Source organism: Erinaceus europaeus, chromosome 9 (assembly GCF_950295315.1).
Source record: "Erinaceus europaeus chromosome 9, mEriEur2.1, whole genome shotgun sequence".
Taxonomy (NCBI): Eukaryota; Metazoa; Chordata; class Mammalia; order Eulipotyphla; family Erinaceidae; genus Erinaceus; species Erinaceus europaeus.
In genome coordinates, this window is record NC_080170.1 from 55520203 (window position 1) to 55543916 (window position 23714).

At 46.5% G+C, this 23714-nt stretch overlaps 1 protein-coding gene across 3 annotated transcripts in view; it reads right to left on the reverse strand.

Annotated features, from left to right (window-relative positions):
• POGK (pogo transposable element derived with KRAB domain) overlaps nucleotides 1–8471 on the reverse strand; it is a 32079-nt gene extending 23608 nt beyond the window's left edge. The window contains exons 1-2 of one of the 3 annotated variants that reach the window (XM_060197960.1): nucleotides 8267–8471; nucleotides 6821–6954 (exon numbers count right to left, since the gene is read on the reverse strand). In XM_060197960.1, coding sequence (XP_060053943.1) covers nucleotides 6821–6952 — 132 coding nt within the window. In that variant the 5' untranslated portion in view covers nucleotides 6953–6954; nucleotides 8267–8471. Of the gene's footprint in view, nucleotides 1–3273; nucleotides 3347–6820; nucleotides 6956–8266 lie in introns of those variants that run through there. The other 2 variants (XM_060197958.1, XM_060197961.1) reach the window with 2 other exon arrangements.
• Between the last annotated feature and the right edge of the window lie 15243 nt (nucleotides 8472–23714).

Genomic DNA, 23714 nt, shown 5'->3' on the forward strand with positions numbered 1-23714 from the left:
CACAAGTGCACTGATGGCCAAACCGGTCCCCATCACTTGTCTGTATAGGTATCTTCCTGAAGTTACTGGTCACTTCAATAAATGTGCTTCTGAATAAAGGGTTTGAGCCAAGAATCTCTGACTCTTCCTTCTCTTTGAATAGTTTCAAGTAACCATTAAATTTCACCTGGCCTAGGCTTTGGAGTAAGAGTGGCAAGGACCTCAAGTGTGAAATAGGTACACATGCACTGGCTTTCCTCAGACATCTTCCTCAATCTGGAAGTACTGCCAGTACTGGGAATTTTCCACCTTCCACTTCCCACTTTCATGGCTTTTAAACTGTTTGGCTTTTCCTCTCTCTAGGAAATGCCAGGCCTAGGCCTGTCTACTTATGGTCTCTTCCCTTATGTCAACAAAATGGACCCGTAATGGTTATGCCAGCATTTCAAAGAGGCTCTTAGTGCTCCAGAGGAGAAAATGCCTTGGGCCTGTGAAGACCAGGAACCCTGAAGGTCCATTTCATGTTTCTGATGGAGGCATAGAGGATTTTCATATAAGCCACACTTCACACCTGAGACACAATATACAGAAGCTTAGAAATTCTCTGCACAGCAGCCCTGTAAGAATTGAGTCTGCCCTCTTTCTACAGAGGCCTTTTATCCACACGATCACAACAGAAGATATTTAGCTGCAGGCCAAACTTAGGCTGCTGGATGTCCAGCCCCTAAAAGAAAAATCACTTTTAGGGAGCCGACAGTGGCGCAGCGGGTTAAGCGCACATGGCAGAAAGTGTATGGACCTGCATCAGGATCCCCGGTTCAAGCTCCCAACTCCTCACCTACAGGGGGTTCACTTCACAGGCAGTGATGCAGGTCTGCAGGTGTCTATCTTTATCTCCCCTTCTCTGTCTTCCCCTCCTCTCTCGATTTCTCTGTCCTATCCAACAACGACAGCAATAACAACTACAACAACAATAACAAGGGCAACAAAAGGGAAAAATAAATAAATAAAAGCTTAAAAAAAGGGGGTCGGGTGGTGGTGCAGTGGGTTAAGCGCACATGGCGCAAAGTGCAAGGACCGGAGTATGGATCCTGGTTCAAGCCCCCAACTCCCCACCTGCAGGGGAGTCGCTTCACAGGCGGTGAAGCAGGTCTGCAGGTGTCTATCTTTCTCTCCCCCTCTGTCTTCCCCTCCTCTCTCCATTTCTCTCTGTCCTATCCAACAATGGTAATAATAATAACCACAACGAGGCTACAACAAGGGCAACAAAAGGGGGAAAAATGGACTCCAGGAGCGGTGGATTCATGGTGCAGGCACTGAGCCCAACAATAACCCTGGAGGAAAAAATAAAAAAAGTTAAAAAAAAAAAAAACACTTCTTGGCCTCAAAGGTAGGAAGGGCTCTCAGTCCCTAGTCTCTTCCCCAGAAGCACCAAGAGCCCTCCAAGAGGTGTTCTTCCTTCAATTTTCATGCAAAGCCTTGCATACCAGACTGCTGGCATCTCCTGGAATAACCGTCACAAACACGGCTTCTCATATGAAGCTGCATGACCATCCAGCGCAGGTAGCTGGGGTCCTAGGACAGTCCAGATGGAGCCCCTACAGGCAGGCCCTCTTACACAGCTCAGTATGTTTTCTTATGAAATCCTTTCTATTATACATGGAAGAGAGGCATCACTTATTTTATTATACTTTATTTTACATTTTAGTGTAATGGTGGTGGTGAAGTAACAACAACTTATTTCAGTTGTAAGGAAAGAGTTACTAAGTGACTGGCTATAAAGTCTCACAGCAAAGCCCATGCTTTCTCAGCATTCCAGGCATGGTGACAGAGCTCTAGGCATCACTCAAGATTGCTAAGGGTCACAGGCCTCAGCAGGTACAGCATGCCCTCTTGGCCAGCACTGGCCTGTCCTGCTTCTCTGTGTCCCTTCCTCTCCACTACATTTCATGTGTGCCTGCCTCCTGGCCAAAGAGAAAGCCCCCTCCCTTTCTTCCCTGCGTTGGTTCTACTCATGACTAAGACTTGGTTCAAAGTACTTTTATTTTCTTCCTTTTCTCTACTTGAAATTGTATTTTTATTCCACTTCTCCTTTGGAATATTATGAAGACCTATCATGTGGCTCTTAAGTTTATGCAGCTTTTACTGATCATCCTAACATCATTCTCTACAGCCAAAATACATATTTTAAAGGCATAATCTATCCTTTTCTTCCCATACTTTAATACTCTAAAGCAGAATTTTTCCTCCTCAGCACCACTGACATTTGTGGCCACATAATTTTGGGAAGAAGGGATTTGTCCATTGCACTGTAGACATTTAGCAGTGTCACTGGTGTCCACATGATGCTAAGATCTCCCACTCCCTAACCACCAAGTCCACAATACTAGATATTGACAATGACCACAGTATTGCTACATGTCCACAAGACAGGGTGATGGTGCTGGCAAAAAAATAATCCACAGTTCAAGACTAGAACCATACCTGCCTCCTCCACAAGCCTCTTGAAGTCTAACAGTGGCCCCCTCCTGTGCTGACCTAAGTGCTTTACTATGTATTATGTTGGCTGGGCTTTCCTCTGATCCCATGAGGGTAGAGATCTGTCTTAACACCCAGCACTATGCTCAGCATGTACAGATAGACTACCCAGGTCTCGCTCTCCTCTAGCCTCCTGCTCACATCTTTCCGTCTCAGCTCAGTATGGCCTTCACTTTGCTCTTCTCTCAGATGCAGCACATACAGATGCCCATTGATCCTGCCCCTACTTCCCACTTACTTGTCCCCACTGGAGGGAGAAACTAACAATTAAACAGGCAGTGTTGGCTCCTAAGGTAGACTTGAGCCAGACCTGGTGTTGCACTGGCTTTTTTGTTTTGTGTGGTTTAACATACATATAACAAAATAGATTACTTTTCAGGGTTCAGCTCAGGTGTTTTTAAAAACAAATGTCAGTGTCCATGAGTATTCAATTTGGCAAAGCAGGTAAGCCCTCTGACCACATTTCCCTCATGTGGGATTAGAGCTGGGGCTGTTAGGAAGTTTCAGGGTTCTGCAAATACAGATCTAGAACACAGGCCATCATATATACCAATAATGTTCATAATCGAAAGCCTAGCAGAGAAAAAAGGATGTCAATTTGTTGCTTATTTTGATCTCACTGTTCTGCTGGTCCATAGTCCCTCCTGTCTCAAAAAGGCCCTAACCCCTCAATCCAGACCATATGGAAATAAAGCACCTATATCAAAAAGTACTCAATAGCCATTTTCTTCAATGAATGAATTAAGTGAATAAAACCTTAAATAAATCCAGACTTGGCTTCCTGTGGCTCTACCGTGCATCTTGGGTAGGTCGCTGCTCTTCTCCAAACCTAAAGAATGTAATTCTTTAATAAAATAATTGTCTGGGAGCCAGGCAGTGGCACAGTGAGTTAAGCACACATGGTGCGAAGCGCAAGGACCAGCTAAGGATCCTGGTTCGAGTCCCTGGCTCCCCACCTGCAGGGGAGTCACTTCACAGGCGGTGAAGCAGGTCTGCAGGTGTCTTTCTCTCCCCTCTGCCTTCCCCTCCTCTCTCCATTTCTCTGTCCTATCCAACAACAACAGCAGTAACAACGATGATGATAAACAAGGGCAATAAAAGGGAAAATAAAATTTAAAAAACTTTAAAAAATTAATAATTGTCCACACAGAACTGGCCTGCTCCAGTCACCTCCTATGAACTCAATGTGTCAAGTCTTGTTTATTTAATTTGCAGGACTGAGGAATGAACCCAGGGTCTAACACTTGTACAGTACTGCTGAGAAGCCGCCCCAGGCCAATTTTCAATCCATTTATTTTTTGAGAGGGAGAGGAGAAAAACCATAGCACCTCTCCACCATCCTTGCTGCTGTCCAAAGTACCCCCATATAGTGTCGTAACTCAACTCTAAGAGGTGTGAGTTCCACTGAGTGATCTATTTCCTGCCCCTGCACCACCTTATTTAAAAGAGTTCCCTTCAACCAGTGGTCAGTGACAAAGACTGTTCTTGCCCCAACTTTCCTCATACTGCTCTGAGCCTCTTTTTTTTTTTAAATAATTATTACCTTTTTGTTGCCATTGTTTTATTGTTGTTGTTATTATTGATGTTGTTGTTGGATAGGACAGAGAGAAATGGAGAGAGGAGGGGAAGACAGAGGGGAGAGAAAGACACTTGCAGACCTGCTTCACCGACTGTGAAGGGACTCCCCTACAGGTGGGGAGCCGGGCCTTGAACCAGGACCATACACAGGTCCTAGTGCTTTGCACCACCTGCGCTTAACCCACTGCACTATCACCTGACTCCCTCTGAGCCTCTTCTGATAGGCCTGCATCTTGCTGCCTCTGGTCCCAGGCTTGCCCAGGTGAATTTTAGCAGGAATGAGAGGTTCCATGGTGTAATGGTTAGGACTCTGGACTCTGAATTTTAGCAGGAATCCTCCACCTAGAGAGAACTGCCTACCCTTGATACCTGATCACACCAAACTGCATTCAGCAAGAATCCTGCAAAATCACTTGAGTAAGAGTAAGAATTCCTGGCAGGAGTAGACAGTTAATGGTTATGCAAAGAGACTCTCATGCCTGTGGCTCTGAAGTTCCAGGTTCAATTCCCTCCCCACCCCCCAACCACCAGACACTAGAGCTCTGGTGAAAAAAAAAAAAAGAAAAGAAGAATTCCAGGGTCGGGCGGTGGCGCAGTGGGTTAAGCGCATGTGGCGCAAAGCGCAGGGACCGGCGTAAGGATCCCGGTTCGAGCCCCCCGCTCCCCACCTGCAGGGGAGTCGCTTCACGGGCGGTGAAGCAGGTCTGCAGGTGTCTATCTTTCTCTCCCCCTCTCTCTCTGTCTTCCCCTCCTCTCTCCATTTCTCTCTGTCCTATCCAACAACAAAGCAACTCAACAATGGCAATAATAACCACAACGAGGCTGCAACAACTAGGGCAACAAAAGGGGGGAAAAATGGCCTCCAGGAGCGGTGGATTCATGGTGCAGGCACCGAGCCCAGCAATAACACTGGAGGAAAAAAAAAAAAAAGAATAAGAATTCCATCTTTGTCTCCTTTTCCTCTCTGCTCCTGAGCTATAAAGCCCCACTTATGGGCCCTATTCGGGGAGTCCTGAGATTCCCAAAAAGACATGATGGGCCTAGAACTCGAATAAATCCCTCTCTCCATTGTTACCAGTCATTCCTATCAGGAACAACAAAATAGACACCTTCGTGGGCCCCCATAGGACCTTGCCCTCAACTTGTATTAACAATAGTAGAGAATGTTCCATCCTCCAAAAGGATGATGGACAATATACTCTATGCTACACCTGAGGAAGATGGGTGTTGATATTGGGGCAGCTTGGAATGTTCCTACTTAAGACCACAGAATGTGAGCTCAGATCTACAGGGATGCAGAGATCACATAGGTTCCGAAGCTGAATATGGGCCCCAGAGCACATCAAATCGATGGGGTTTACAATCAACAATATGTATACCCCTTTCCCATATTTGGGAGCTACTCTCTTCCCTAATCCAGCTTTCTGGTCCTTCTGCCAGCCATGACATCACCTCCCCAGACAATAATTAGGATCCACCTGGATATCAGATTTCAGGCTCAGGCAAAAACAAACAAACAAAAAACACTAGTATAGCCACAGGCCCTTTGGAACATAACTAAAATATGCCTACTAGCTATCTACAAAATGGAGGGCCCCCCAACTCTTCATTTGCACTATTCCTTTAGGTCCATGATTGGTCAACAATTTGTTGGCTTTTTAATGTTAAGTCTCTCTTCAACCACCAGGTCCCAGATGCTAGCATGATGCCAACCAGACTTCCCTAGACAGAAAAACCCACCAATGAGTCCTGGAGCTCCGCTCCCCACTAGGGAAAGTGAAAGACAGGCAGGGAGTATGGATCGACTTGTCAACACCCACGTTCAGCCGGGAAGCAGTTACAGAAGCCAGACCTTCCACCTTCTACATCCCATAATGACCCTGGCTCCATACTCCCAGAGGAATAAAGAATAGGAAAGCTATCAGGGAAGGGGATGGGATACAGAGTTCTGGTGGTGGGAACTGTGGGAAGTTGTACCCCTCTTAGCCTATGGTTTAGTCAATGTTTCCTTTTTATAAATAAAAAAATTAAATAAAAAATTAAAGCCCCACTTATTTCTACTGTGTCCATTTTTTTGTTACCAAAGCACTATTCAGCTTTGGTTTATGGTTCTTCTTCTAGCGTTTGCCCTTCTTCCGTAGCCAGTCAACAGCATCGGGTTAAGCCTGATGTAAAGTTTCGAGACCTCCTTTGAATCTGGAGAGGTGGCAGTCGTTGACTATGTGGGTCATAGTCTGTCTGTAGCCACAGGGGCAGTGGGTCATAGTCTGTCTGTAGTCGCAGTGGTTTATGGTGATGCCGGGGATTGAGCCTGAGACCTCAGGTGTCTTGGAAATTAGTCTTTTTTGCGTAACCATTATGCTTGTCTTCCCAGCCCCTATCTCTACTATATTCTTGTTGTCATCTCTCCTCTTGCAACATAGTCTCAACAATGTCAAAGTAACTTTTTCTTTAACAACAGCCAGCAAATATTTGGTTATTTATAATGTGCCTGGCTTTAGGGAAGGGTTAGAGTACCCTCAGGGAAAGGAGAGAGACAAAGCCTCTGGGACATTCAATCTTAATGATAAGCTACAAGGCCGAAGGGCAGTTCTCATTCTTCAGTGCCCTTTAAGGCTGCTGGACTGTTTTCTCAGGAATGCAAACACCGGCAGGGCTGGGCTATTTTTACTTCCTCTCTGCCTAAGAAGGAGCCTTACTACAAGCCTGACTCCCTGCTCCTTACCCATCCACCCTCTGAGCAGATCCGGACTTTCTGCATCTCTGTAGGACCATCCTCCAGCTCCTGGCTCTGAATCTCTTCTTCCTCTTTTTCTTCTTTCAGGGCCAGATTGACAGGGATGGCTGTGGGTTCCATCTCTAAAAGCAAGAAAGATTCAGTGTAGAAAATCAGGGCCCATTGACTCTCATGCCTAAGGATCCAAGGCCCCAGGTTAAATGGCCCCGCACCACCTGAGTAGTGCTCTGGTAAAAAAAAAAAAAAAAAAGAGAGAGAGAGAGAGAGAGAGAAAAGAGAAAAAAAAAAAGAAAAAAAAAAAGAAAAGAAAGAAGGGCCCAAAACGGTGAGGGGCGCTGGGGGTGGCTCGGCCTATACTCTCTGTAATCTGAGCAAGGTGGGGCTAGAATGAAGAGATAGAACAACCACATCTGGGGAAGGGAGTATTTTTGTGGGGACACTCCAGGAAGCTGGATGGCAACATGTTTAATGATGAGAGGGGCTGCAGGCAGAGAGCACAGCTGACAGCTTTCGAGTGTTTGAAAAGTTACCTGTGGAAGAGATCAGACTGGTTCTGCAGCGATACAAGAGCAGAACAGACAGGCAGGTAGGTAAACATTTGGGAAATGCTTGTAAAGGGTGCATTGAAAGGCAGAACTTTGTCACAGCAATGCAACCTAAACACCGACAGCAGGCAGAAGGGAGTTGGCTTTCTGTCAACAGCATCCAGACAGGGCACCTGCTCAACTGGGTGGTTCCTACCGCGCCGTGCAGGCGCTTCAGGTTGGCTAACCTAGAATGCTCAGCACATGGATTTCCCAAATTCAAAGGTTCTACCCATGGGCTAGTTTAGAAAATCAAGTAGTTTCTGCGGATTGGGACTTCCGGATCCTTAGAGCAGAGAGGGTTGATTCCCAGATGCCCACGTAGGTGCAGAAATCTGCAAGGTGGGAGAGGGGTCACACTGGGGAAATGCTCCTGCAGACTTGGGGCGCGTCCACAAGGCCAGCCCCGCAGTCCGGGGGCGTCAGAAGGTCCCGGGGGGCGCCGGGGAGGGAAATGAGCGCCTCAGAGCAGCCTCTTCCTAGGCTTCCAAAAGCCTCTGGGAGGAGGTCCAGGTCTGTTTCTGCGACATTTCAAAACAAGACGAGTTGCGCTTGGGATCCGGGTCGCGGAGGCCCGGCCCGGACCTGGTTCCCGGGCAAGAGGTGCAGACGCGCTGCTCCGGGGCCGAGGGCGAGTCCCGGGCCCAGCGCGTCCTCGCAGCCCTTCCCAGCCGTCCGAGCACCTGCCCTGCCGAGCGCTGCGCCTCCCCCGCGGCTGCAACAAAGGCGGCGGCCGCCGCAGCCTCGGCATACCCCGCCCGGGCCTCGACCTCCGGTGCCACCCCCCAACCCTGGTCGGCCTCCCGCCGCCCGCCCAGCTCGGGCCTCGACCGCCCCAGGCGCCGCTTACCCGCGGTGCAGACACGCAGGGCTACGGCCCGGCTGTCAGGGCGCCATCGTCCCGTCCCGCCTCTGCTCGCTGGGAGGGAGCTCGCGGACACGTGGTGGAGGAGGGTCTGGCGAGCGGAGGGTGCTGGGAGCGCGGGGAGGGGCTGGGCAGCGCGGCCCCTCCCCACGGGCCTCCGCGCGCTCGGGCACGCGCGCCCCTGGCAGGACCTTGGCGTGGGCGGGGCCTCGGCGCGGGCGGGGCGGGGTCTCCGCTCAAGTCAGACTCTTCTAGCGAGCTCTCAGGCGCCCTCTGCTGTAGCATGCAGCGACCGGGATGCTTCCTACTGGCACCCTCGTTGTGCTCCTTTCAGAAATGAATGGTAAAGATCAGACCTGCAAGGTGGTGATAACCCCTATCTCTGAAGGACATTGCTCCTGGACTTGCAGACATCCAGGAGCACGGAAAATACGTGGACAGGTAACTTCCAGATTGTTGTAGTTGCTGCCGGCTACATCCCAAGCAGAGAATCTCTTGGACTAAGTAATGTGTAGAAAGATCTTGTCCCGAATGCTTAAAACGTTTCCTTGTAGCTCTCTGCAGCAAAATTGACAATTAAAGGCCAGAGTCCTTCTCATATCAGGGGGGGAAAAAATTCTGTGTTTGGGGTTTTGTTGGATATTTGTGAAAGAAAAAAAATTGTTCTGGGGGCCGGGCGGTGGCGCACTGTGTTAAGCGCACATAGAACCATGCTGAAGGACCCAGGTTCGAACCCCCAGTCCCCACCAGCAGGTGGGACGCTTCCGGCTTCCCGCTTCCCATGTAGGGGGTACGCTTCACAGGCGGTGAAGCAGGCTTGCAGATGTCTAGCTTTCTCTCTCTCTCTCCCAGTCTCCCCCTCTCCTCTCAATTTCTCTCTGTCCTGTCAAATAAAATGGGAAAAAGTAAGCTATCGGGAGTAGTGGATTCTTAGTGTCACCACCAAGCCCTAATAATCCTAATGGCAGAGGGAAAAAAAATGAAATCTTCTCCTTTGCCTCATCTTGAATAGAATTTGAAGTAAAAATATAATTTCTAATCTAAACCTACCAGGGCACTTAATCTCAGTTGAAATTCTAATTCCTTGTTTAGTATAACTTTCATCTTTAACATACAATTTTGCAAATGCAGAGAACTAATTGGTGCTGAGTAAAAGTTGAAAAATGACAATGTATTTTTTTAAAGAAATCTATTTTTATATCTTTATTTATTGGCTAAAGACAGCAAGAAATAGAGAGGAAGGGGAAGGTAGAAAGGAGAGAAACAGAGATACCTGCAGCAATGCTTCACTACTGACATAGCAAGTACAGGTGGGGAGTGGGGGCTTGAAACATGATCCTTGCACATTGTAATATGTGCACTTGGCCAAGTGAGATACCACCAGGCCCCATTTTTTTTTTTTTTTGACAGAGCACTGCTCAGCTCTGGTTTATGGTGGTGCAGGGATTGAACCTGGGACTTCAAAGCCTCAGGCATGAGAGTCTCTTTGCATAACCAGTATGCTGTCTCGCCCTGCCCACCTGGCCCCATTTTTAAAAAGTATTTTATTGATTTAATAATGACTGAAAGTATTGTAGGATAAGAGGAATACAATTCTTACCACCAGAGTTCCATATCTCATCCTCTCCATTGGAAGCTTTCCTATTCTTTATCCCTGTAGGAGCATGGGTCCAGGGTCATTATGGGGTACAGAAGGTGGAAGGTCTGACTTCTATAATTGCTTTTCTGCTGGACATGGGCATTGGCAGATGGATCCATACTCCCTGCCTGTTTCTATCTTTCCCTAGTGGGGCAGGGCTCTGGAGAGGTGAGGTTCCAGGACACATTCCAGGTGAGGTCATCTGTCTAGTGAAGTCAGGTTGGTGTCAAGGTAGCATCTGCAACTTGGTGGCTGAAAAAGCATTAGATATAAAGCAGAACAAGCAGTGAAGCTGGTCTTCAGGTGTCTTTCTCTCCCCTTGTCTTCCCCGCCTCTCTCAATTTGTCTCTGTCCTATCCAACAACAGCAGTAGCAACAATAACAATAACAAGGGCATCAAAAATGGGAAAAATGCCCTCCAGGAGCAGTGGATTCATAGTGCAGACACCATCCCCCAGTGATAACCTTGGAAGCAAAAAAAAAAAAAAAAAACAAATTTTTAAAATTAAAAGTGGTCCAGGAGGTGGCACGGTGGATAAAGCATCAGACTCTCAAGCATGAGGTCCTGAGTTCAATCCCCAGCAGCACATGTACCAGAGTGATGTCTGGTTCTTTCTCTTTCTCTCTTCCTATCTTCCTCATTAACAAATAAACAAAATATTTAAAAAATAAATAAGTAAATAAATAAATAAAATAAAAATATATCTTAAAAATTGTTCTGACACTTGTGAAAACCTAAGACTTTGTTTAGGATCAGAGAGATGTCAAGTGTCAGGTGCGCCACCACCCTGCCTGAGACAAATCCCTTTATTGAATCGATTGATCAGTGTTTTCCTGTTATTTCCATCAATGCAGTTGATCACATTGCTTGCTTTTGGTTATGTTCAGCAACCCTTTAGTTTCTGGGATAATGATATTTGTCTATAGTTCATAATGCTATTATATTGCTATATTATTTTATATTGTTCCTTTGTGGAAGATCCATGTTACAGGACATGGGTGGATGTACAGTTTTCTTTTTAACCACTTTATGGGGGGGTTAATAGTTTACAGTACAGTTGTTGGCACACAGGCACATTACTCATCTCCTCATGATAGGTGTCTGTAAAACACTCTCACCCCCAACTTAGGTCCTTTTTCACCATATGTGCCTGGCCACCTCCTCTCTTGCCCTCCATCCCCAGAGTCCTTTGCTTTTTTGTAATTTTTCTTTTATTTTTTAAGATTTATTTATTGTGGGAGGTAAACAGCATAATGGCTATGCAAACACACTCTCATGCCTGAGGCTCCAAAGTCCCAGGTTCAATCCCCTGCACCACCATATAAACCAGAGCTGATCAGTGCTCTGGTTAAAAGAAAATTGAAAAAAAGAAAAAATATTTAAGATTTATTTATGTACTAATGAGAGAGGGGAGAGATGGCACCTGAGTGTCATTCTGGCACATCTGATGCCAGGGATTGAATACAGGATCTCATGCTTGAGAGTTCAACTCTTTATCCACTATGCTACCTCCAGGCCTGCTGGGTGTGCAATTTCCTGATCAGTTGATGTGCTTGTGTGATTGGATTGGATTAAAATTGTTAGTGATTTGATGTGTGGAGGAACAAGGAAGTGATTTGAATCAGTCAGTGCTTGCAGGAAGTTTCTGCTTCCTCACACTTGAACATACCTTCAGGCTACATGTCCTCCATACAGCACTGTCCCTACTGACATCTGACACCCCTTCTTTTGATGGGGGCTTGAAAGTCTGAGTTGTGGCATAAGGACTGTGGTTTTGCCTATAGCAAAACAAGTTATCCAGGGCAGTACCCTGCCTCTTGGGCTGCTGTTATGTTAACATAAGCAAATGGGGTTCAAATTGTTCTAGTTATGGTGTGCCATGGTGCTCTAGTGTGCTCTGTGCCTGCTGCATGAAGTGTTCACAACATATGTCTCACTCAGACCAGAGTGGCAACAGGGGCCAGATGCCAGCTGCCCTCAAAGAACCTAGACAATGAAACCAGCCTCTCCTCAGAACCCTGAGTTCAGTAACTCAGAACATAGGGAATAAATGGTTGGCTCTGTTCAGGCTAAGGTCTTACTTTATATCTGAATTTTGTAGGCACTGCTGGAACAAACTCCAACTCCACAGACAGGAGATTAAATAATAAATTCACCTTTCTTAGTCCTGGAGGCTGGATTTCCAGATTCATGTGTAGGCACAGCTGGGTTTTTCTGAAATCTTTCTTGGACATAGGAACAGTCTTCTCCCTCTATCCTCATAGTTCTGCACATGTCTGTGTCCTGATCTGTAAACTTTCATGTCAGATGCACAAGAGGTCCCAGGTTCAGTGTCTGGTGCCATCATAAGCCATAGCTGAGCAGTGCTCTGGAAAATGAATGAAACAAGTGGTCTGAAAGGTGACATGGTGAATATAGCCTAGGTGGGGGCCTACATCTTTGTGCATTGTAATATGTGCACTCAACCGAGTGTACCTGGATATAGGAGATGGTGGCCAGCTGTCTGTGAGGCTGGACAATGATGTGTACATGAATCAGCATTCTACATTATATTGCACAGAATCTGAGATTGATGAGTAGCTCTCTCCAGGAGAATGTTCCAAGGCCATCCTAAGGCCCCTGGTGGGGCTCTCTGACCCCCTTGTAGCCTGTCCTACCACACACAGAGGATAACAGTTTTGTGTGCTGGGTCCCTTTATCACCTCTTTAAAGGTCCATCTGCAAACAACAGTACCATTCTGAAGTCCTGGAGGTTCAGACTTTGCCATCAGATTTGGGGAGACATAGTTCATCCAGCTTAGGAACTAATATGTGCTGGGACCTCCTTCCTGCAAGGCCACTGGCGATGTCATATAGGGGGTTGTGTCCCAGAAAAGGGCCTATCATGTACTCTGATAGGAGGGGAAGGAGACAGTTTGCTACTTATATGCAGTTTGAAGAGTTTGGTGTCCAGTTGGGGGAGTGTTGGGTCAGGAAACCCAGGGCCTGGACATGAGAATTCAGAGCCCTGCGTATGCCTCTTCCAACAAACACCTCAGCAAATAAGGGGTACCTTAAGAGAGTGGCAGGGGGGCTAGGAGGTGGCACGCCTGGTTAAGTGCATACATTATAGTACACAAGGACCCAGGTTCAAGCCCCTGGTCTCCACCTGCAGGGAGAAGGCTTCACTGATGTTGAAGCAGGGCTGCAGGTGTCTCTGTCTCTTTCTCTCCCCCTCTCCTTTCAATTTCTCTCTATCTCTATCCTGTAATAAATAAGTAAAACTAGAGAGAGAGGGAGTTGGGTGGTAGCGCAGCAGGTTAAGTGCACGTGGTACGAAGCACAAGGACCAGCAGAAGGATCCCGGTTCGAGCCCCCGGCTCCCCACCTGCAGGGGAATCGCTTCATAGGTGGTGAAGCAGGTCTGCAGGTGTCTATCTTTCTCTCTCCCTCTCTGTCCTCCCATCCTCTCTCCACTTCTGTCTTATCTAACAACAACAACATCAGTAACAACAACAATAATAACTACAACAACAATAAAAAACAAGGGCAACAAAAGGGAAAATAAATATAAAAAAACTAGAGAGAGAGAAAGAAAGAAAGAAAGAAAGGCAGGGTGTCAGAGTCTGATTCACACTTGAGAAACATAGTACTCTCTGTGGGGACCTCCTTGGGGTCTGAGTAATGAGATGCAAGGCATGACTTGCAGAGCTATTATAGGATTGGCGGGGTGTGAGTGGACCTACAGGGAGGTAGTGCAGATACAGGGGTAGGAACTGCTGGCAAGTTACTGTGCATGGGGCACTGGAAGTGGGTGGACAAGGATCACCTTAGGTTCACAGCTGTCGTCCTCCATGTCTGGCAGGATCCAGGGCTGCTGCAGGTCAGCAACTGAGTAGGAGCATTGCTCACATGGCCCTGTGACCTCAGAGGGGATGCAGGATGCAAAGGAGCCAGAGAGCCCACTGGGGTTTAGGATGATCTTGGAACATGCTCCTATAGACAGATCTGCTCATCAGCCTCAGAGGGCTATGTCTCAGGGTGGGGAACACTGATTCATGTACTGTCCAGCCTCAAAGACAGCCCCCTCCCCCATCTCCTATACCTGGGTCTCTGCACACTAGGAGGGCCCTTCTGTGGGAGTGGAGCCTGGGAACACAGCCAGAAGTCAAAGGGATTCTTGAGATCAGAGTCTGCACTGTGTGGCTTGCAGAGATAGAGAGGGCAGATCCTACCTACTGTGGGGCGTTCTCAGGGAAGACACTGCAGAAGAAGGCATTTCACATGTAGGCTTGTCTGATCTCAAGATGATGACTACCTTTTATCTTCCCTTCTGCTCAACATTCACTCAAGAGTTCACATGGACCTGGAACCTTTATTCTCCAGTAGGTCCATCTGTTGTCATCAGTCCAGGAAGACATACCTCTTTGCCTCCTTTTCCCTGTCCCCAACTTCCAATGAACTTCCCTCTCCTTTCAGGCAGGACAGCCCCAGAGTTCCTTCTGTTTGTATACCACTTACAGAATGGGCATTGAGACACATAGTCTGTTATCTGGAGGAAATACTGTCCTTTAAAAAAATTTTTTTAATTTATTTATTTTTCCCTTTTTTAAAATTGTTGTGGTTATTATTGTTATTGATGTCGTCATTGTTAGATAGGACAGAGAGAAATGGAGAGAGGAGGGGAAGACAGAGATGGAGAGAGAGAGACACCTGCAGACCTGCTTCACCACCTGTAAGAGACTCCCCTGCAGGTGGAGAGCCGGGGGCTCGAAGCAGGATCCTTACGCTGGTCCTTGCATTTCGCACCACACGCGCTTAACCCGCTGCACTACCACCTGACTCCCAATACTGTGCTCTTTAAAAAAAAATTTCACTTCCTGTTTGTTATTTATTGGATAGAGACAGAGAAGAATTGAGAGGAAAGGGGGAAATAGAGAGGGAGAGTGAAAAAGAGACACCTGCAGCACTGCTTCACCACTTCTGAAGCATTCCCCTTGCAGGTGAGGACCTAGGTAGGGACCAGGGACTTGAACCTGGATCCTTGTGGATTGTAACATACGTGCTAGCCAAATGAGCCACCACCTGGCCCCTGTGTGCTGTTTATTTTATTTATTTATTTATTTATTTATCCATTCATTCATTGAATAGAAGCAGAGAGAAATTGAGAGGGAATGGGAAGATAGAAAGAGAGAAAAGATAGACATCTGCACACCTGCTTTGCCACGCCTGAACTTACCCCTGCAGGTGAGGAGCCGGGGTTTGAACCCAGGTCCTTGCATATGGTAACATGTGTGCTTATCAGGTGAGCCAACACCTGGCCCTGTGTGCTGTTATTTTTAATTTCTATTTATTTTACTTATTGTTGAATAGAGACAGAGAGAAATTGAAAGGGAAGAGGGAAATAGAGAAGGTAAGAGAGAGAGAGACCTATAGCCCTGCTTCACCACTCTTGAAGCTTTCCCCTTACAGGTGGGGACCAGGGTCTTAAACCTGCATCCTTACACACTGTAATATGAGTGCCTAACCAGGTACACTACCACCTGGCCCTCTGTTATTTTTTTTAAATAGATTTATTTGTGAGAGAGGGAGCATCTCTCTGGAACATGTAGTGCCAAGAACTGAACTCAAGACCTTATGCTTGACAAACCAACTCTTTACCCACTGTGTTGCTACCTGGGCCACAGTTTTATTTATTTACTTACTTATAAGATCTCTCTCTCTCTTTCAACATTCAATTGCATTTCTTTTTCTTTTTTTAGATTTATTTATTCATGAAGAATAATAGGTGAAGAGGGAAAAAAAGGTTTCACATGCTGGCACTTGTTGTCCTGACTTTTGAGAACTAGGATATATATGGAGAAGCAGTACAAGTATGTGTGTATGTATGTGTGTACACATACATACAGACATACCTGAGCCTCATGCATATGCAATTCCACTGGCCCCAAGCTGCTTTTTTTTTTCCAGATAAAAGAAGACACCATAGTGCTAGAGTTTCAACTAGACTGTGGCATTCTCATGTGGTGTAGAAATATAGAATCACAGGGTGGAGGTAGATAGCATAATGGTTATGCAAACAGACTCTTATGCCTAAGGCTTCCAGGTCCCAGGTTCAGTCTCCCACACCACCATAAGCCAGAGCTGTGCTCTGGCAAAAATAACAATAAAATAATAATAATAATAGTACAAGGACCACCATAAGGATCCCAGTTCCAGCCCCTGGCTCCCCAACTGCAGGGGAGTCGCTTCAAAAGCAGTGAAGCAGGTCTGCAGGTGCAGGTGTCTATCTTTCTCGCCCCCTCTACCTTCCCCTCCTCTCTCCATTTCTCTCTGTCCTATCCCAAACAACATCAATAATTACAACAATAAAACAAGGGCAACAAAAGGAAATAAATAAAAATGTTAAAATAATAATAATAATTTATATATATCACAAGTATTTTGGACCCAAATGTTCAATTGCTGTCAGATCTCCAGATCTTCAGATCTTCTGTGTTAAATTCTCATTTTTTCACATCTACTTTTTTTATTTAAAAAAAATTTTTGCTTTATTTTTGCCTCCAGGGTTATCGCTGTACTTTGGTGCCTGTTCTTCTTCTTCTAGCATTTGCCCTTCTTCCGTAGCCAGTCAACACCGTCAGGTTGAGCCTGATGTAAAGTTTCGAGACCTCCTTTGAATCTGGAGAGGTGGCAGTCGTTGACTATGTGGGTCATAGTCTGTCTGGAGCCGCAGGGGCAGATCGGGTCATCTCTGGCTCCCCAGCGATGGAACATAGCGGCGCACCGGCCATGGCCTGTTCGATAGCGATTGAGGAGGGCCCAATCATAACGTGCTAGGTCAAAGCTGGGTTGACGCTTGCAGGGGTCTGAGATGAGGTGTTTGTTCTTTACCTCAGCTGACTGCCAACTCTGTTTCCAAGAGTCTGGAACAGAGAAGTTCAATGTAGGCGTAGGGGACCAGATTGGATAACGAGACGTCAAGCGTTGGACAGGGTGGGCGAAGATATCCGCGTATATTGGCAGGTCCGGTCGAGCGTAGACGTGGGAAATGAACTTAGATGATGCTGCATCCCGACGAATATCTGGCGGGGCGATGTTGCTAAGAACTGGCAGCCATGGAACCGGGGTGGAACGGATGGTTCCAGAAATTATCCTCATGGAGGAATATAATTTGGAATCGACCAAGTGGACATGGGGGCTACGGAACCATACTGGGGCACAGTATTCTGCAGTGGAATAGTGTAATGCCAGAGATGATGATTGTAGTGTGGGAGCGCTCGGGCCCCATGAGGAGCTGGCCAGTCTTGCAATGATGTTATTCCTTGCACCCACCTTTGCTGCAGTTTTTATGAGATGTTCGTGAAATGACAGGGTGCGATCTAGAGTAACACCAAGATAGACTGGCTGGGCTTCATGCCGGATTCTCGTATCGTCAAGCTGCACATTAAGCTCACGTGTGGTGTAGGTGGAAAACAAATGATACCGTTTTTGCAGTGCTAGGGATTAGTTGCCATTTTTTACAGTAATCAGATATCAGAGACATGTCTTTCGTGAGTGTTTCCTCGAGGATGTCAAACTTGGATGCCTGAGTTGCACAGTTGGTGCCTGTACTGTGAATCCACTGCTCCTGGAAGCCATCTTTTTTCTTTTTTTAAAATACTTTATTTATTATTGGATAGACAGAACTGAGAGGAGAGGGAGAGAGACAGAGAGACACCTGCAGCACTGCTTACACACTCATGAAGCTTTCCCACTGGCAGATGGGGACCTGGGGCTTGAACCTGTGACCTTGTAATGTGAGTGCTTAACTAGGTGTGCCACCACCTAGCCCCCATCTTTTTTCCATTGTTGCTGTTGTTGTTGCATAGGACAAAGAGAAATTGAGAGAGGAGGGGAAGACAGAGAGAGGAAGAGAAAGACGCCTGCAGACCTGCTGCATTGCTTGTGAAGCACCCCCCCCCCCATACACACAGGTGGGTTGTCTGGGGCTCCAACAGTGATCCTTGCATGGTCCTTGGGCTTGGTACTATGTGTGGCCTTAACCCGGTGCACCACTGCCACTGCCCGACAGTCCCCATTTCCCTCATGCTCCCCATCCCCAGCTTATTTTATTTTTAATGAGAGAGATATAGACAGAAAGACCAAAGCACTGCTCAGTTCTCGTTTATGGTGGTGCTAGAGACTGAACCTGGGACCTAAGGCATATATGTTTTGCATAACCATAATGCTCTCTCCCCAGCCCCTCTACTCTCTTAAAATGTTCTTTGTTAAGAGCATGTGCATGTTCTATTCTCCTATCTCAGCCTAGGAACTACAGGTTTGCTACCCACTAATTCTGTAGTATGTGTGGCTTCATCAAATGTAGTATCACTTCGCACTTCACACCCAATTCCCTACCATATCTTTCACCCGGGCCCTCCCTGCCCTGTCCAAGATTTAGGCTTCTCTCTGTCCCTCCTCACTCAATAGGCACACTCCGCCTCCTGCCTAACATTTCTGCTCATTCCTCTGCACTAAGGTCTATCATTGACTCTCTCTGCCTTCACTGCTTATGTATATAGAGTGAAAGAGCCCACAACATCAAAGCTTCCTTTTTAATGCGGAGGGGGCCGGGCTTGAACCTGCGTCTCACAAAGGACAAAGAAGCACACCGGGGCGGGGGTAGACAGCATAATGATTCATAAAGAGACTCTCATGCCTGAGGCTCCAAGTTCCCAGGTTCAATCCCCCGTATCACCATAAGTCAGAGCTGAGCAGTGCTCTGGTTAAAAAACACACACACACACACAATGAAGAAGCACACTGAGTGAACTGTTTCGCTGCCCGCCCCCTCTCAGCCATCAGCAGCCACCATTGTGTCTACTCCACGCTCCGGCCATGCAGGTCCCTCCTGTGCCACTCGTCTCTCCTCTCTGTCACTACCCTGTGCCCCAACCATTATTGGGCACTTCTGTCATCATTCGGGCCTTTTTTGTCAGTTCTCAAAGCTTCCGGCGTCCTGGGTTCTTCGCACCGCCACCTGGTCCTCTCCTCACCCCTTTCCACCACTTCCCGGCTTCTTCGCCGTCAGGGGGCACTCTGACATCATTCCTGGGCGCTTTGGCCCGTCTCTCGCCACCACCACTCGGGCCCTGGCGCCTCAGCTATCGGCTCTCGGTCTCTGCTCCACCTTCTGCGCAGAATCTCGGCGCTCTTACGTCACTTCTCTGCACCATCGGCGGCATTTCCGCCGCCAATATCTATCTTCGTTGTCGTCTCTCCACGCTGTTACTTTGAGCTCGGGTAGCCCTCTGCCCTTTCCACCACCACTAGGCCCTCCCTGTTTTTACCCTCCCCGACACCAGCGCTTCACCAGTTATCTTCAATCCGCCAGCCGCCACCCTGGGATCTTTCCGAGCAACGTACTTGTTTATTGGAAGCTGTGCTGCGCTGCCTTTCCTAGTCGCACGGTCCTCTGCGTCACTACTATGTGCCTGTGCCTCTTGTCACCCTGGACCGTCTACGCCACCACTCCATCGAGACTGATTCTCTTTAGTCTAGAGGTCCGTGGCCCTTTCCACCACTGCTTCGCTCTTTGGCTACCAGTTCAAGCCCCCATTCTCCACCTGCATGGGGGAGGGGGGCGGGGGAGCTTCACGAGTGGTGAAGCAGTGCTGCAGGTGTCTCTCCTCTCCTTCCCCCTTCTCAATTTCTCTTTATCCACAATAAATAAATTAAATTAAATAGTAACACTTGGTAGGCAGTAAAGACTTCACTGAATAGGGTGCATGCCTATGGAGCCCTGGCACCACATGAGAATGCCACAGCACATCTGAAGCTCTAGCGCTATGGTGTCTCCTTTTATCTGGAAAAACAAAAACAAAAAAAAGCTTGGGGCCAGTGGAATTACATAAGCATGAGGCCCAGGTATGACTGTCTGTGTACACACACATACAGACATACCTGTTTTGCTTCTCCATATACATCCTAGCTCTCAAAAGTCAGGACAATGTGTGCCAGCATATGAAACTTCCTTTCTTTTTTACCAGGATTATTGTTGGAGCAAAGTGCCGGCAGGGTTCCACTATTTTAGTGACCATCCCTCCCCCCTTTTTTTCCCCATAAAAGGTGAGAGAAATAGAGAGTGGAAGAGAATAAAGACAGACACCTGTAGCACTGCTTCATCACCCCTGAAGCTTCCCCTCTGTCGGTGGGACCAGGAGTTTGAACCTGTCTTTGCATATGATAACTCATGTACTCTACTGGTTGAGCAACAACCCAGAACCAAAACATTACCTTCTATTTCCAAAGAAGTAATAGTTTGAGGTAATAAGGTCCATTTCTGTCAATATAGGCTGAAAATGGTGGTCCCAGACCTGCCTTCATAGAGATTTATTTTACAGACAAATAGCTCCAGAAACCACCACCATGTGACAGGCACTTCAACTAGAATGTATCTCAAAAGGACTTGCAGATTTCTGGTGGGTTTTTGTGGGACTATGTGGAAGTTTGGTAGAGCTTAGGGAAGCTCCCCCCATCTTCACGGATGGAGGTCTGAAAAGACACCTCTCTTGTTAGCCTCTCTCCATAGAGATGAGCCAAGAAACAAAAGCCTATCAGACTCAGCTTGTCCTCTATAAGACTCCCGAAATTCACAAAGAGCCCTCATCCTCTCTCACCTAGTTCCCCTGCTGTCAGCCAAATGGTTACCTGCTTTAGAATTCATTCACTCAAAGTTCACACATTCCACTTCACCTTTTGATCACAAAGGAAGAGCACATCCTGTCACACACTCCTAACACTGGACAAGTGAAAAGCCCCCCAAGACCTTATTTCATGGAGCCCTTTTGATGTCTTTAAAGCCTTGTTCTTCCTTCTCTATCTCACCATACTGGTTCAACCACTATTCTTCTCTCAAATGCCTTTAGATAATTAAATGCCTGCATTAGGAGACCAACTGTATTGATCTTTATGTATCAACTCTTGTCATACCAGCCCCTGCCATAGGGGCATGCTGACCTTTAAGAAACCTGTGAATTCTGACGTATGTGAAAACTGTTCTTTGTCTAGCCTTCTATATTAACCCAAACCTGTTGTTTTTGACGGGTTATGTTGTTTTCGCCGGGCTGGCTTCATGGGCGGGTAACAAACGACCAGGGACTCATGGTTGAGCTGTAGGCAGTATCTCTTTATTCATGCAGGACGCAGCACAATCTAAGACGAGCTAAGTTAAACTCAAAGTACAGTACTCTAAAACTCACAATGCTGTCTTTATATATACTTGCCAAGTAGGGTGGAAACAGGATGTGACATAGAGAGGGTGGAGAGAAAAGTGACTGGCGAAAATCAGAGTGTGACAAGGAGGGGGTGGAGCAGGTGAGAATCCTATCACTGAACCACAAATGCCCTGGAGGGAAGGTGGTACTTGTTAACAGTGGTTATGTAAATAGGATAGTGTTAAGCAGGGGGGATTTAAACCAAATGAAACAGAAGGGGTCTCATGCATACCAACACAAACCCACCCCCCCCAATAAATGAGTGTGTTCGTACCAGAATCCTCCCCGAATTTCTTTCTTTTCACACCGTCTCTTGAACTAGTGATGGAAACTCGGTAAAGTTTACCTTGCTAGCTGAGAGTCAATCCATGTGAGCTCCAGCAGGTTTTAAAAAACTCATAATAATAAACCTCAATGTATATCAAATCACTTGAAACAGTAAAAAAATGTAAAATCTTACGAGACTTAAAATTAACTTGTAGGCCAATGATGTGCCATCTAGTCCCAGTTTGTGTTCTGGCAGCACATGGGAGTTCTACAACAGTGAGACGCTCCAGTGCTGTGGATGTGTGGCTAGTAAAACAGGCACACACCTAGGTGAGCTATCTTGCCAACCTCATCTCTACCAAATGAAAAAAGTCTGTCTGGAAGCAGTGAAATAGTGCAAGAGAGACCTAGGTGTCACACACAGACACACACACTTAAATAAATAAAAAGCATGTGTGCAAGCAGTATAGCTCACTTGGATAGTGTGCTGCTTTGCCATGTGAGTGACACAGGTTTCAGTCTTACCTCCTTACACTGATGGAAGATTCAATGCTGGAAGCTGTGCCTCTTTCTGTGTGCCTCTGAAAAAAGTCAACCTGAAGCAGTGAAGTCCCAGAGGTGACCAATAAATAGAATTTTTAGTGCTAGGAAAATACCATAGAGGTTTATGCAACAAATTTTCATGCCTGAAGCACCAGAGATCCCAGGTTAATCCCTGGCATCATTAGCCAGAGTTCAACAGTACTATGGTAAAAATAAGCCTTTAGTGCACAAAGGCCTGATACCCCATGATTAATCCACAGCATACCGTCTATCAAGTGCTGAGCAGTGCTCAGTTTTAAAAATAATGACAAGGAAGGTAGCTTCAATGTTCTGGTAATCTCCCACTCTTTCTCTGAATGAAGATATTGGCTCAGAGAGGCAAAATAACACATGTGTAAGGCCCAAGTAAAAGATGTTTTCACTTAATGTCATCAGTAGTTTATAAAAAAAAAAATACTGTGACAATAAGTGATCATGTTTCACTTTGTGGTCTCCTTCCTTGTCCCTGTTTACTAAGTCCTGCTTATAAATGAGATCATTCGGGAGTCACGCAGTAGCTCAGCAGGTTAAGTGCACATGGTCTGAAGCACAAGGACCAGTATAAGGATCCCGGTTTGAGCCACTCCCCACCTTCAGGGGCGTTGCTTCACAGGCAGTGTGAAGCAGGTCTACAGGTGTCTATCTTTTTCTCCTGCTGGGCTAGCTTGAGGGTGTTTCTTCCCGGGCATGTGCTCTCTGGGTTGGAGAGAATTCGACCTGAGCCAACCTAGGCTGCTGCTTACTCAGAGACGCGGGAGAGGAACCAGGAACTCTTGTGGCTGATGGGAACGCAATGCAATGTTTTATTGATCATAAAAACCTGCCCTTTACATCTTCTGAGACGGAAGTGGCAGGTCAGAAAAAGGACATGGGTAGGAGAGTGCGTGGAGAGAAGGAAAAGAGTGTGAAGATAGCAAGCTTCCATCTCACCAGTGGGGATTAAACCAATGCCCTGCAGGCAGGACGGGTCTCAGACAAAACAATGATTATGTAAACAGACCACAGCATCAAGCAATGGAGCAGGGGGGAGCTGGCATAATGCCCAACACTCTCCCCCTATCTTCCCCTCCTCTTTTTCTCTGTCCTATCTAACAATGATGGCATTAATCACAACAATAATAACTACAACAATAAAAAAGGCAACAAAAGGGAAAATATTAAAAATTATAAAAAAAACCCTGAGATTCAGTATTTTGTCAGTTTCTTTTTGCCTTATCTCAGTTATATAATGTCTTCAAGTTTGATTCATGATACAAAGGAGATGACTTTCTTTCTTTCTTTTTTTTTTTTTTTTTCTTACCAGAGCACTGCTTAGCTCTGGCTTATGGTGGTGTAGGGGATTGAACTGGGACTTTGGAGCTGCAAGCATGAAAGTCTCTGCATAACCATTATGATATCTACCCTCCACCCGACTTTGTCAATTTTTAATAGCTGAGTGTAACTACCAATTTTTAAGATGAAGATCCTAATAGTAAAGTTTTTACTTTGAAAAAATTATTTGGAAGGCAGGGGTAGATAGCATAATGGTTATACAAAGAGACTCTCACATTTGAGGCTCCAAAGTCCTAGGTTCAATCACCCACACCACCACAAGGTAGAGCTGAGCAGTGCTCTGGTTGAATTATATATATATTTGGAGTTGAACACATGGGTTACTGTTGTGATGCAGTATACTGGCAACCATAGGAAATCCAGGGCACACAGTGG